The sequence below is a fragment of the Triturus cristatus genome, chromosome 5_2, assembly GCF_964204655.1.
Source record: "Triturus cristatus chromosome 5_2, aTriCri1.1, whole genome shotgun sequence".
NCBI lineage: Eukaryota > Metazoa > Chordata > Amphibia > Caudata > Salamandridae > Triturus > Triturus cristatus.
The window spans coordinates 385,043,500-385,058,408 of record NC_140588.1 but is presented as its reverse complement, the minus strand read 5'-3'; the positions used below and the strand labels follow the sequence as shown (position 1 = coordinate 385,058,408).

Below are 14,909 nucleotides of genomic sequence, written 5' to 3'. Positions count from 1 at the left end.
ACATTACATTACTTCAGGAATCACATCTTTCTGAAGCTGAAGCTTCCAAGTTAAAGAAATACTGGGTGGGCAATGTGTTTTTTTCTCCAGCTTTAGGTAAGAAAAATTGTGTTTTGATTCTCTGTCATAAAATGTTTTAATTATCAGTTGTTCATCAGGAATCTGACTCTGAAGGTCGTTGGGTTATTGTTAAACTCCTCATTGATAAAATACCCTTAGTTAATTTTAAGGTATTTGGATACAAATCTCTGACAAGCTACTTTTGTTTAATGATGATTATATTGTTTTTGATGGTGACTGCAATCAAATTCATGATCCCATATTGGACAGACACTCATCAGTTACATTTTTACATACTAAAAGGCATTCACAATTTACCTCCACGATATGCCGTAAATCTCTAGTTGATATCTGGAGGCTTTCTCACCCAGACCTTTGGGTATATAGTTACTATTCAGTCCCACACCACTCACAGTCCCGTATTGATTACCAATTTTTAAGTAAATCCTAGCTCAACATGTACTTCGGTCTGAGATAGGATCTATTTTAATATTGGATCATGCCCTGGTCTTTGTTGACTTTGATTTGATACTATTTACTCCACATGCAGGTAGATGGCGTTTCAATAATTCATTACTCTTAGACCCTAATTTCTCTGGCCAATTCAGCTCTTTTGCTTCTACATTTTTTGTTATCAATTGAATTCCAGATTCCTCTCCTGTAATGATTTGAGATTCTTTTAAGGCAGCCGCTAGAGGCTTCATAATGAATTTTGTCTCACAAAAGAAAAAATCTTTTGATGTACAAACTAATCAATTACTTAATAAAATGAAACCTCTAGAATACACTTATTATCATTCCAACACTGAATCTTCTTTAAAAAATCTTATTGATGCCAAGCTCACTTTTAACAGATTATCCACAGAAACGGCTTCTTCCTACCTATTAAAAAGTAGTACTCGCTACTATGGAGGTCAAAATAAAATGGGGAAATAAATGGCTAGTTATTTAAAAACAAGGAGAGAAAGAACTAGAATAGAATCTTTGCAGAGCACTGCTGGGACTCCATTTTTTAAAGACAATGATATTTTAAATGAATTTGTTTCTTTTTATAAGAATCTATATACTCCAGAGACCCAACCAGTTCAATCAGATTTATCCTCTTATTTTCAATCCATTACTTCTCCTCCCTCCCAAAATACTGATTTTGATTCATTGGGAATTTATATTACCTTAGCAGAAATCACTCATGCAGTATCAGTGTTACGGCGCCGGGAGTCCCGATGGGTTCACTGTTTTTTTTTTTTTTGCAGAGTATTATATAGCGCAAACTTGACCCGAATCCAATAAGGTATCAGAGCGGTTTACATAGCACCAGTTACGTTACATTAGGACAAACATTCATTCTTTGTTAGGCACGGGGAGATTAAGTGATTTGCCCAGAATCACAGGATGTTCAGCGTCATTACCAAGACTCGAACCCAGTTCCCCAGGTTTGAGGTCGAGCGCCCTAGCCGTTGGGCCAACTCCTCTCCCCTCTCCCCCTCGTTGAGTTCTTTGAACACTTTGCTAAGCTTCTTCTTCCAAATCTTTTACTTTTATTTAAATCTTTTATTACAAACGGTTCATCTCAAGGCACTTTTCAAGAAGCCATGACATGTTTAATCCCAAAAGATAATAAGGACCCTTTCCTCTGTAAAAATCATTGTCCCATTTCCTTAGTCAATACAGACTATATGATTTTTGCAAAAATGCTGGCGCTGGGCATTGACCCTATCCTACCTAAACTTATTGGACCTGAGCAATCCGGCTTTGTAAAGGGTTGGTTATCCTCTGATAATTCTAGAGTCTTTTTTAATATCCTTAGCAAGGCTTCTTCCTTAGACTATCCTATTGCTGCTATAGCTTTAAATGCTGAGAAAGCATTTGATAGGATTAGATGGGATTTAATGTTTCAAGCTTTGAAATGGATGGGTTTTCCTCCCAAACTAATTTCTTTATTCTCTTTATTATATTCAGGTCCTAGAGCCTCTATCTTCGTTAATCGTAAAGTCTCTGATTACTTGTCCCTTCTTAGGGGGGTACGACAAGGGTGTCCTTTATCACCTTTATAGTTTGTAATAGCGTTGGAACCCTTTTTAACTAAAATCAGACAGAATGCTCAGATCTCTGGGTTTCAAATTGGTTTGCATCAAGTTAAAATGTCTGTTTATGCAGATGATATCCTTTTATATTGTTCCAAGCCGGCTATATCTCTCCCCCCTTTGCTTCACCAAGTTGATATTTTTTCTCAACTATCAGGTTACCGCCTTAATACAGATAAATGTGAAGTCTTGCCTCTAAATGTTTTATGTCTTAAGCATTATTTTACCCACACTGGTTTTTCGAGTCAACCCTCAAAACTAAAATAGCCGAGCTTATGGTTCTCCTTGACTATTTAAGAGACTTTAAAATTAAATTTTGACTATATTTTCAAAACGTTAAATGATACTATTGCATGTTGGCATCCTCTTTTCCTCTCTTGGTAGGGACGACTGAATTCGATTAAGATGATGCTTAACCCTCTGATTTGATATATTCTTTCCATGATCCCTGTGCACAATATTATTTTAAGAAAATTGATTCACTTTTAACTAAATTTCTTTGGAAAGACAAACCTTCTCGAATAGCCTTGTCCTCCTTAAAAGAAGACAAAACTAATGGTGGCCTTAAATTCCCCGACTTCAAAATGTATCACTTTGCTTTTTCTCAAAAACAAGCTTTCCGTTGGCTCTCCTCTGAGCCCCTCACGCATCCCCCAGTATGGATAACTATAGAGAAATTTCTCGTCTCCCCTTTTGACTTTCAGGAAATCCTTGCCTTCACTTATAATATTTCCTTTTTGCGTTCTCCTATTATTTCTCATACTTGTAAGCTTTTAGCCCCTCTTTTACCATCTTCTTATCCTTCTATTCTCTTCTTCAACAGCCCATTTGGCACAATAAATTATGACGCATCAAAAATCGCACCATTTATTGGAAATCCCCTATCTTTTACTGATCTTCAAACAAAATGTTCACTACCTAATACTTTCAATTCACGATATAACCTTTTACTTCCTTCTCTTAATCAATATCTCCTCATGCTACCAAATACCCCCAAACTTCCTACAGCGTGTAGTACTCTTTTTCCCATATTAAATGCTTCCCCCTCTGCATCTTCTATATATAAGTTTTATTATTACCTTCAGATAGACTCAAGTCAAAGACTGAATTGGCATGGGAAAAAGACTTAACACAATGCTGGCCAACTTCCATTTGGGATAAATTATGGCTTAAAATTCACAAAACATCAAGAGCTGCTAATACTTCTCAAACCCTTTATTTTGTTTATCAACGTCTATTACTTTCCCCTGCAACATTAGTATCTTTTTCACCTAATACTCCTTCTACTTGTTGGTCCTGTTCCTCTTCTAATGCTGATTTAAAACATAAGCTATTCGATTGCCCTAATATTCTTCAGTTCTGGCAATTAGTCTGGTCCCAAGTTAAAAAGTTTTTTAAAGTTAATGTTCCCTTTTCTTTACCCAATATTTTCTTAGGTTCGTTGTCACCTCAATGGCCTCAATCACCATCAAACTTCAAGTTGTTAGACATATTAATAGCTGTGGCTTTACATTTAATAACCTCAAACTGGAAACAGACAGATAAAGTTACTTTTATAGCTTGGTGGAATGCCGTGTGTTTTCATCACAGACTTGACACTAATTATGTTACCCCTATCTCTTTAGCGATTAAAAGAGATCTTTTATGGCTTCCACTTAACACGTATTTATCCTTGTCCGCTTCTTCTACTGTTAAAGTTGTAAATATATCAGGTGATGTCCGGAAACCCCAGTAATAACACCATGTTGTCTTTTTTGAAAATATTAGAAACCGTTGTTTATGCCTATGTATTTATACTATGATATTTAATTCTTAGGTATTATTGTGCCTACAGTGTTTAATTCCTTACCTCATTTTTTTCAGAGTTATAATATACTGTTCCCCTTTCTTCTACCTTTCTGTTTTGAATTTATTCTCCTATTGCATACAGCATGTTCACTATAACCATGGTATTTCATTATTCTTTTATAATCTCTATGTTAACTAAGATTCATTATGCTTATTATAATACTGCTCTTTTTTCTTCTGGTTTTCAATAAAGTCAAACTTGAAAAGAAATTAAAAAATAATAACCCGGCCTTTCATGGTGTTTCAGATTTACTATGGGCACAGATCTCATAATGTCTAATAAAACTTGTGACACTGTAATTAATATTTGGCCAACAGAATTTTCTTTGGATTAATTCTTCAGTGCCTCTCATTCCTCTATGTCTATATATCATAGAGTCATGGTAGAGCTGAAGTATTATTCTTTGTGCATGTTTTGCGGGAATAAAGAGTTTGTTTTGAAAAAAAAAAAAAAAAGAGTTAAATGGGAGGAGACATATGCCTTGAGTCAAAAATCTCATGAAAACTTAGGTGCATCTTTGATCTGAAGAATCCTGACTTATCTTCCAAATTCTGGTGAATAATGTCGTATCTGTCTAGGGCCTAAAACCTCATGTGGCCTTCTTGAGCTATCCCATGTATTTGTGCAAATCTAGCTTGGTTCAGTTCAGTGGACGTGGCAGGAGATAAAGCCAGTCCCATAGGTATATCTGGTCTTTGTATAGGACAAACCTAGAAATGCTGCTTGGTGTTGTACAGGGTCAAAGGCAATGGTTAATTGAAGAGGAAGATGGGATCTGAGAGGGGAAGAAGATTGTTACTAAGTTAAGATGTATTGTACTTTAAAGAGGTGTGCTTTTAGATTTTTTTCTAAATTCGAGCAAGAATGGGGTGGTCCTGATGCAAGGTGGAGTGCAATTCCAGATAATCGGTTAAGGTCCTGCAGATTAGGGTAGCCTCCTTGACGGAGCTGGACAACACATTCCTAGAAAAAATTATCATAGTACCAAAAGACAGCAGAAAAGATATCACCAACAACTTCAATGTTGTCAAAAAGAAAATGTTGTCAAAAGGAGAAAGTCTAAAATAAAATACACAATTTGTGGTCAAGGCAGCTAAAAAAACATTGAACACCAATTAAGATTTAACTTTTGCATCTTAATGGGCTCTTACATTAGCTTCCCTCAAACCATGACTAATGACTTCCTGCCTTCATCCTTTTCCTTTCAGCACCATCGATCAATGTGTTATTCTTTCCTTGTCCCAGTAGGCAGTGTCTGTCTACTTCTAGGATGAATAATAAACTGCAATTTGAGACAGCAGAATGTGGAAACATTGAGTTCAACAATGTATTTTGTTTAAATAGGCTCCAAAATAAAGAAGTTCAAAATCTTGACCTTGAAATAAATATCTGCTTAGAAAAATTCTAACCTGAACCTAAAGCCAGTATAAAGCAATTGCCCCAGAATGTGCTAAAAGCAGAGTAAGAACGGTCAAATAACCAAGCACTTAAATATGTGGGAATTTAGTTTGACCTGATTTAGGAATTAAATAAGGTCACCATTGTTGGCAGGAGATTATTTATGAGAGGCCGAGATTGTCAATCTACATGTTGCAAATCATATATAAAAACACGAGTTGTAATCTATATAAAAATGTATACAGCAAACATTGCTATCTTTAGTCAATCGCAAATTACATATACCAATGTAAAGATAGCAATGTTTGCTGTATACATTTTTATATAGATTACAACTCGTGTTTTTATATATGATTTGCAGCCTTGAAGAAGCCCTAGGTGGGGCGAAACGCGCGTGGGCTGCTGCATTTCAAGAAAAGAAATAAAAAGATTTCTGAATGACCTACAGCTACGTGGAAATTGATTTGAAACTCTCCTGTAATATGATGACATGGCTGTTTGAAAGTGCACAAAATTTATGGGATTAGAGTTACTTATGCATGGTGTGCTCTCGTGTCTTTGTTTTTATTAAGGTTGTACTGGGACACAAAGTTATATGTATCCAGGCTATAACACTCTAGGTGGATGAGTGTTTGACACTAAGATTGCACCCAATATTGGAAGAAAAAACTAAGGTATTGTCGACTCATTACTAATTGGAGACACTGTGATGTGCAGATCATAATATAGCAAATCCACCACATCGTATGACCACATTAGTAATGACAATGAAGCTCTTACTTTCTACCACCAATACTGAAAACAATGGTTTCCCTTTTACTGGAGGTGCAGCTCCTTCTACCTGGCTCTAGATAGACACACTGGTTATAAATGTTCAGAGATGTTAAGTCCGCATGGTCAGCAGGGACTCAGCATGTTTGGCTTTTTTGCCAAAAGCAAGGCTTGGAGCCTAGATGTATTTGTTGGTCCTTATTAAATAGGTTGTCACTTTATTCGTTAGTTTCTTTGTTTCTCTATTACTCTTGGGACATGAGTTTCCTGTTCCAGGACAATGGCTTCCCCTTCCACAAATAGCTACAGCAGCTTCGTGTTCAGCCTTCTACTTTGTGAAGAATGGTCCAGGTAGCTGTCTGTGTGGATATCTATATTTTTAATACCGAAATGTGTATGTCACATGGCAAAGACTGTCAAGCACTGTTTGAACACGTTTCTTCTCAGGTAGGACATTATCAGGTCCCTTCTCCTATAAAGATGACAAGGTCAAGGCTATATTTTATGGATGTGTTATAAAGCAGTTACATACTTCTGCAAGCACTGTTTAGGATCACCATATTTTCAATGGTGGTCCAGCAAAACAAACACATCACGCCTCATAGATGGCCCCAACTGCATCCAGCGGTAGGTGAAAGGTTTACAAAGGTGGAGCCAGAAGAGGCACTGCCATCGGAAACATGACTATCTGCGGGTGGACAGTCACTGTGACTGACAGGGTACTCCTGCACATTTGTGGTGGAGTATACTGTCGATCATACTCAGATTTAGGCCCTCAGACATTCATTTCTTTCCTACTTCTGCATGACGTAAATATATGTAAGGACTATAATCTAATAGAGATGCACACATTTTACAAGAATACCTGCAAAGGACTCGAAGGCCAGAAGTCAAAATTACTGTAATTATTCATCTAAAAGTGGGCTCTCAGGTGCTGTTTTTATGACTTACTGGTATTTTATGTCTTGTTAGGTGGTGACCCACTGTAATAACTACTTAATGCCCATTGACAGTGGAAGTGACCTGGAAATATTCTGTTCTTTCTACAGCAAATAGCAGCTTGCTTCAACACAGTAAATCCTAACACCACTAAAACAGCAACTAAAACTAACACTTGTATTTACCATTTCAGAATTGGAGCCATTGTGCAACTTCATTGCCTTTTCCTGGACGTTTCCAATAACAGCATCTGCACAGAGGGCGAGCGATATTAGGGTCACACCTTGAAAAGAGTGGAAAGACAAGAAACACAAATTTCAAAAGTTCAAAAAACACAAGATTATTTATGACTGTGTACAACAAACCTCTAACAAATGCAGTGAAATAATTTGAAGTACCAACAGCTCAGGAAAAAAGTCAAATGATTTTAGTGATTTACTAGTCATTCGGGTGATGGATGGGTGAATTTATCAAAGTACAAGCTCTGAAAATGGTGTAAAGTGTCACAGATGACTGTGTTAAGGTTTTCTATGCTGGAAAACGAATGTTAACAGGAAATGTTTTTTCTTCGGGTTGGGATAGATAGCAGTCATGTTTTAAGTACATAAAGCATGAGTGGCTGTAGGCAATTTGCCAAATTAGAGAGATGAGCACTCAACCCTCAGGAGCAGAGAGTTGTGCAAGGGCCAGGCTGGTAGCAAAAGTGATGTTTTACCAAACATTTACAAAAGTAAACCTACCTTGAGATGGACTCAATGAATACGGCCTAGTCTAGTGCCTGAATCTTGTGTTGTTATCGCTCTACAAGTTAATGATAACAAGACAATCTCAGTGGCAGCTCCTCTGCTAGTGCGGAAGAGTTTCACCCCCCTGCCAGTCTCAAAACTTGAAATATAAAACAATACTTAACTGGGTTTATTATAGGTTTTTTTCAAGTTCTAGTATTAGGGGTGGGGCCAATGCAGGGGCAGTCAGGAGAGGTAGTGGAGGGCAGTAGTATCTGTGCACATGTGTTTTCGCCCGGCTGTCTCAGGCTGGCCAAACACGCATGCACACTGAGCTGTCTCTAACCACAGCTATGCTGCTGGGTTGGAGACAGCAAAGCAGAGGCTCCCTGAGACTGGGAGTGCAAATTCTCAGCTCTCAGGCCAATCCTGATGCTGTTTTCAAATATGAGAGCAGCATCAGGATTGGCTGCGAGGCACACTGGGAGCCTGTGTTGCAGCAAGACTCGGAGCAGAAGAGTGGCGGGCAATAGTCAGGTACATAGTTTTTTTCTATTTTTGTCCTTCCCCTCCCCCCCCCCCCTCCCCCCCTTTAATCCCCGCCACTCTGCCCGCACAGTAGCCGCTAGTGGACAATCTGAACAACACAAAGCCAAAATTAATTAAAGAATTGACCATACAAGCAACAGTTAAATATACATGTGTATGGAGGTACAAGAGTTATAGTACGTTTCGACCAGGGCAGAAATTCTAACTCTAAGTTAACTTTAGAATCTCAAATGTTTGTGTAGTTTAAATTGGTTATGTATACGAAAACATTTATAAAGTTTTCCCAACTATAACTTCGCCTTAACTTTTGGTTTCTTCATTGAACGTCTTTTTAAGTGTTTCTAATCGTACAGTGGAGTGTTGTTGAGTGGAGTGTCATCAAGTGCAGTGTAGTCGAGTAGAGGGTCATAGAGTGGAGTACAGTGGCATAGACTGGTGCGGCATAGATTGGAGTATAGTTGAGTACAGTATCGCAGAGTGGAGTGCTGTTGAGGAGAGTGTTGTAGAGTGTATTTCTGCGGAGTGTCGTAGACTGTAGTACAGTGGTGTAGAGAGGAGGAGCATACAGTGGAGTAGTTTTATAGAGTGGAATGGTGTCAAACAGTATAGTGTAGTCGCACAGAGTGGAGTGCCATACAGTGAAATGTTGTTGAGTGGAATGTCATGGAGTATTGTACTGTGGAGTGTCGTTAAGGAGAGTGTCATAGAGTGGTAAAGAGTGTTGTAGACTGGTGTTGCATATTTGTACAGTAGAGTATCGTACAGTAGAGTGAAGGAGAGTGTCAGAGTGCAGTATCGTAGAGTGTAGTGGCGTGGAGTGGACGGGCATATAGTGGAGTAGTGTGTTTTTGAGTGGGAGGCGTAGAGTGGAGAGGATGGTCATACAGTGGAGTGTCATACAGCTGAGTGTCGTAGAGTGGGTTGACATTGAGTGGAGTGTCATACGGTGGAGTATCTTAGAGTAGTGTGTCGCATAGTAGCATGGAGTGGAGTAGAGTGTTGTAAAGTGGAGTGGTATAGCATGGAGTTTAGTGGAAAACGGTGTCGTAGAGTAGAGTGACGCTGAGCGCAGTGTCGTAGAGTGAAGGAGAGTGTCGCACAGTGCAGTGTCGTAGAGTGGAGTATTGGGGAGTGGCATAGAGTGGAGATTCGCAGAGCAGAGTGTCGAAGGGTGTGGTAGAGTGGAGTGGCATAGAGTGGAGTAGAGTGTTGTATAGTGGCAATGAGTGGAGTAGAGCATTGTAGAGTGGAGTGTCGCGGCATAGAGTACAGTAGAATATTGTCCAGTGGCAGAGTGGATTAGAGGGTTGTAGAGTGGAGTTGCATAGTGCGGAGTAGAGTAGCATAGTGTGGAGTATCGTACATTGGTGGAGAGTGGAGTAAAGTGTTATACAGTGGAGTGGACTCAAGTGGGGTGGCATAGCATACAATGAAGTAAAGTGTCGTACAGTAGAGTGGCGTGGAGTGGTGCAGAATATAGTGGAGTAAAGTGGCATATAGTGGAGTGCTGTACAGTGGAGTGCAGTAGACTAGAGTGTGGTAGAGTGGAGTGGCATAGAGTGTCATAAAGATGAGTGGCGTAGGCTGCAGTGGCGCAGAGTGGAGCAGTGTTGTGGAGTGTAGTGTTGTGGAGTGGAGTAATGCCGTGCAGTGTAGAGTGGAGTAAAGTACAGTGGAGTGGTGTACAGGGAGTAGCGTAGAGTGTCGCTGAGTGGCATGAAGTGTACAGTGTTTTGTATAGTGCGATAGACAGAAGAACAGTGTTGTACAGTGGAATGCCACAGAGTAGAATACAGTGTGGTAGAGTGGAGGGGCATAGAGTGGAAGGGCGTAGAATAGAGTAGTTTGTCGTAGAGTGGGGTGTCATAGAGTGGAGTGGCATAGAGTGGAGTATAGTAGAATGTCGTACAGTTTCATGTCACAGAGTGATGGAGTAGCATAAAGTGGAGTAGAGTGTTGCAGAGTGGAGTGGAACAGAGTGTCGTACAGTTTAAGTGAAGTAGTAGAGTGGAGTAGTGTGTAAGAGTAGAGTAGAGTAAAGTGGTGTGGAGTGGCGTAGAGTTGCGTAGAATGGGATAGAGTGACTTAGAGTGTCGCACCGTGGCATAGCAGTACTATGGAGTCGAGGTGGAGTGTTATGCAGTGGAGTGACATTGAGTGGAGTATCGTCAAGTGGAATGAAGCAAAGTGACAGTGGAGTGGAGTGTCATGTGGCAGAGAGTAGAGTAAAGTGTTTTAGAGTGGAGAAGTTTAGAGGCATAAAGTGGAGTAGTGTTGTATAGTGACATAAACTGGAGTACAATATTGTACAGTGGAGTGCTATAGAGTGGGGTACAGTGCAGTAGAATGGAGGGGCATAAAATGCAGTATTGTGTCATAGACCGGAGTAGAGTGAAGCATATAGTGGCGTGTCATACAGTGTCATGTCGTAGAGTGCTGGAGTGGCATATCTTTAAGTGAAGTGTTGCGGAGTGGAGTGGCATGGAATGTCCCAGTGGAGTGGACTGTCATAAAGTGGAGTGGAGTGTCCTAGACTGTAGTGACATGTCGTAGATTGGAGTGATGTGTCATAGAGTGGAGTGTCGTTGAGTAGAGTGCCGTATAGTGGCATAAAGTAGAGTGAAATGAAGTGTCGTAGAGTGGCTTAGAATGTCGTATCGTGGCACGGGAGGGAGCAGTATGTTGTAGAGTGGAGTTTAGAGGCGTAGAGTGTCGTACAGTGGCACAGAGTGTAGTAGAGTGTTGTAGAATGTAACTGAATACAGTGGAGTAGAGTGTCAGAGTGGAGCAGCGTGAAACAGAGCAGAATAGAGTCGAGTAGAGTGGGGTAGCGTACAGTGGGGTAAAGAATAATAAAGGGGAGTCGAGTGTCATATAGTAGATTGGCATGGATCAGAGTGGCATAGAATGGAGTGGAGTAAAGTATCAGTGTAGTGATGTGCCGTACAGTGTCTTAGAGTGGCTTGGTATAGAATGGAGTAGAGTGGTGTGGCGCAGAGTGCGGATGAGTATGGTAGAGTAGAGTGGCACAACGAGTTGTAAAGTTGAGTGGCACAGAGTGTTGCAGAGTGGAGTAGTGAGTCATAGAGGAGAGTGGAGTCAAGTGGAGTGGCATGGCGTACAGGGAATTGTGTAGCGTGTCAGAGTGCATGAAGAGGAGTAGAGTGAAGTACTGTGGCACAGACTGGAGTACAGTAGAGTGCCATATATTGGTGTACAGTATGGTAGAGTGGAGTACTGTGAAGTGTTGTACAATTGAGGGTCATACAGTGAAGTGTCATACAGCAGAGTGATGTTGAGTGGAGTGTGGTACCAAGGAGTGTTTATAATGTTGTACAGTGGCATAGACTAGAGTGGAATGTCATAGAGTGGAGTGTTGTAGAGTAGAGTGGAGGAGAGTGTTGTACAGTGCAGTATTAGAGTGCAGTATTGTAGAGTGGATTGTCATAGAGAGGAATGTCATAGAGTGGAGTACAGTGTTGTAGAGTAGAGTGGCGCAGAGTGAAGCAGAATGTTTTACAGTGGCATAGGGTGGAGTAGAATGTTGTAAAGTAGAATGTATGAGCACAGAGTGGAATAATGTGTCATACAATGGCACAGTGTTGTAGAGTGGATTTGCATATAGTGGAGTAGAGTGCGTGGAGTGTTGTACAGTGGCCTGGAGTGGGGTAAAGTGGAGTGGCACCGAGTGGCGTAGCATACAATGAGGTAAAGTGAGAGTGGAGTCACGGGTCATACATAGCAGTGGAGTGGCATGTGATAGAGTGGAGTGGAGTAGAACTGAGAAGAATAGAGTACAGTGGACCAGAGTGTGGTAAAATGAAGTATCATAGAGTCTTGAGGAGTTGAGTGGCATAGCGTGTTGTAGATTTGAGTGGCACAGAGTGCCATAGAGTGGAGAAGTGTGTTATAGAGTGGAGTAAAGTGGGGTGGGGTGGCGTACAGGGAGGTGCGCAGAGTGAAGTGGAGTGCTGCAGAGTGGCATAAAGTGGAGTAGTATCGTACAGTAGCATATAAACTGCAGTACAGTGTTGTACAGTGCAGTGCCAAAGAGTGCAGTACAGTGTGATAGAGTAGAGAGGCAAAGAGTGGAGTAGAGTGTCGTAGAGCGGAGTAGAGTGGACTGGCATAGAGTGGTATGTCGTACAGTGTCATGTTGTAGAGTGCTGGAGTAGCATATCGTTGAGTGGAGTGGTGTGTGGCAGAGTGGAGTGCAGTGTCCTAAACTGGAGTGGCATGGAGTGGAGTGGACGGTCATAGAGATGAGCTGGGTGTTGATAACTGGAGTGACATGTCGTGGAGTGACGTGTCATAGAGTGGAGTGGCATAGAGTGGTTTAGAGTGGGGTACAGTTGCAGAGAGCGGAGTAGAATGTGGTAGAGTGAGGTTTAGGGGCACAGAGTGGAGTAGAGTGTCGTACAGTAGCATAGAGCGTTGTAGAATGAACTACATAGAGTGGGGCAGAGTGTCGTTGAGTGCAGCAGCATGGTGGCATAGAGTGGTGTAGAGCATTGTCAAGTGGAGTGTATGAGCATAGAGTGGAGTAGAGTGTTTTACAGTCGCACAGAATGCAATGGAGTGTTGTAGAGTGGAGTTGCATAATGTAGAGTGTCAGAGTAGAGTGGTGTGGAGTGGAATATCGAACAGTGCATAGAGTGGGGTAAAATGGAGTGGGCTCGAACATAGTGGCATAGCGTACAATGAAGTAAAGTGAGAGGAGAGTCACGTGTCATACAGTGGAGTGAAGTGGCATGGGGTTTAGTGGAGTGACATTTGGTTGAGTGGCGTGGGGTAGAGAGGAGTGGCATAAAGTGGAGTAAAGTGTTGTAGAGAGTGGAAGATTAGAGTAAAGTTGAGTAGAGTGTGGAAGAATGGAGTGCCATTGAGTATTGTAGAGTCGAGTGACATAGAGTTTTGTAGATTTGAATGGCGTAAATTTCCATAGAGTTGACTGTTGTAGAGTGGAGTAGTATTTGAAAGAGTAGAGTGGAGTGGTGTCCAGGGTGTTGTGTAGAGTGTTGTACAGTGGAGTAGAGTGTCGCAGAGTGGTATAAAGAGGAGTAGTGTCATACAGTGGCATAGACGGAGTACAGTGTTTTACAATGGAGTGCCATAGAGTGGGGTTCATTGTGGTAGAGTTGAAGGGCGTGGAGTGGAGTAGACTGTCAAAGATGGGAGAGGCATAGAGTGGAGTGGCGTAGAGTGGCATTTCGCACAATGTAAATTCCAAGGGCGACTCAGAATTGATACAACACTAAATTATAACATTACTATTATATGGAGAGACAAGGACAAAAATGCGTATATTGACAAGTACAAAAGTAGTTCTTTATTGGTAATATTACATTAAGTATATATTCAAAAATGAATCTAAAACAAACCACAAACACACCACATCCATGTCACCATTCATACTAAGCAGTCATAATGCGTACATCACGGGCAAAGTGAACACCTGAAATAATTGCCATTCGAAACATTATGTTCATAATCAAAAAATATACATTGCCATTATGATATTGATTTAAACATTTTCTATGAATAAGCCATGGATACAGGCTTTTAATTCCTAAATATGTGTCTGTGTCATTGAGTGGCTGTAACTCCAGATGGTTTCCTACGCGCGTTTCGGCATGAAAATGCCTTCTTCAGGGAAGGCCACAGCAGATACAAGTAATATACCATGCTATGTTTGGTGGATTTTCATTTCCATGTACTATGGAGACTGTCCGCCTGGTTACTCAAAGAGGTGAGGGATATCCTACTTAAAAGGAAGACTTGCCCTGCCCTGGTGTTCATCTGAGTGAACAAGGTCCACTTAAAAGATGTTTCTGTAGAACTTTTGCAATCTTGATTAACCAGTTTCTTGAAAACCTCCACCTTTTCTATCCGTTTGATGTAACTGTGCGACTCGGGATCCTACAATGTGGTATGTTTCATAGTCAGGGTGCCTCGAGCCATGTTGTACAGTGTCATGTCGTAAAGTGCTGGAGTGGCATGTCGCTGAGTGGAGTGTTGTGGAGTGGCGTATTGCAGAGTGGAGTGGATTGTGGTGTGGCATGTGGTGAAGTGGAGTTGCACGGAGTGTCAGAGTGAAGTAGACTGTCATAGACTGGAGTGACATTTCGTAGAGAGGAGTGACTTGTCACAGTGGAGTGGAGTGGAGTGGCGTGTCATAGAGTGCTGTTTAAACAGATGTACCCGGTGAATGGCTAAACAAATTTAGATTACATTTTTCAGAAATTTAGACTATGTAGTGGAAAGGTTCCTTTGTGTTAGTAGATGTAAATTGATTCAGTAGTTTTAAAGTTATAAGCACAAAATCGTAGAGATATATTGTGCTGCGGTAATTTTGTGGTATACATTGGTACATTGCAATAGCAAAGCAGTATATGTTTGGGTAATGAAAGCCCTTACAAAATTAAAAGGCAGCCATATTATTTAGACCACAATTTTTGGAAAAATACATTTGCCCATTTTGGTGCTACGGCTGTCTAAAAGTCTATGGAAAATGCACTGGTGGAAAAACTTGTT

The 14,909-nt window shown here is 40.7% G+C and overlaps 1 protein-coding gene across 4 annotated transcripts in view; it reads right to left on the bottom strand.

Annotated features, from left to right (window-relative positions):
- SLC35B3 (solute carrier family 35 member B3) overlaps positions 1-14,909 on the bottom strand; it is a 320,376-nt gene that overhangs the window by 79,078 nt on the left and 226,389 nt on the right. For all 4 annotated transcript variants that reach the window (XM_085607241.1, XM_085607242.1, XM_085607243.1 and 1 more), the window contains one exon: positions 7,287-7,384. In XM_085607241.1, the coding sequence (XP_085463367.1) occupies positions 7,287-7,384 (98 nt within the window). The remainder of the gene's footprint in view (positions 1-7,286; positions 7,385-14,909) is intronic.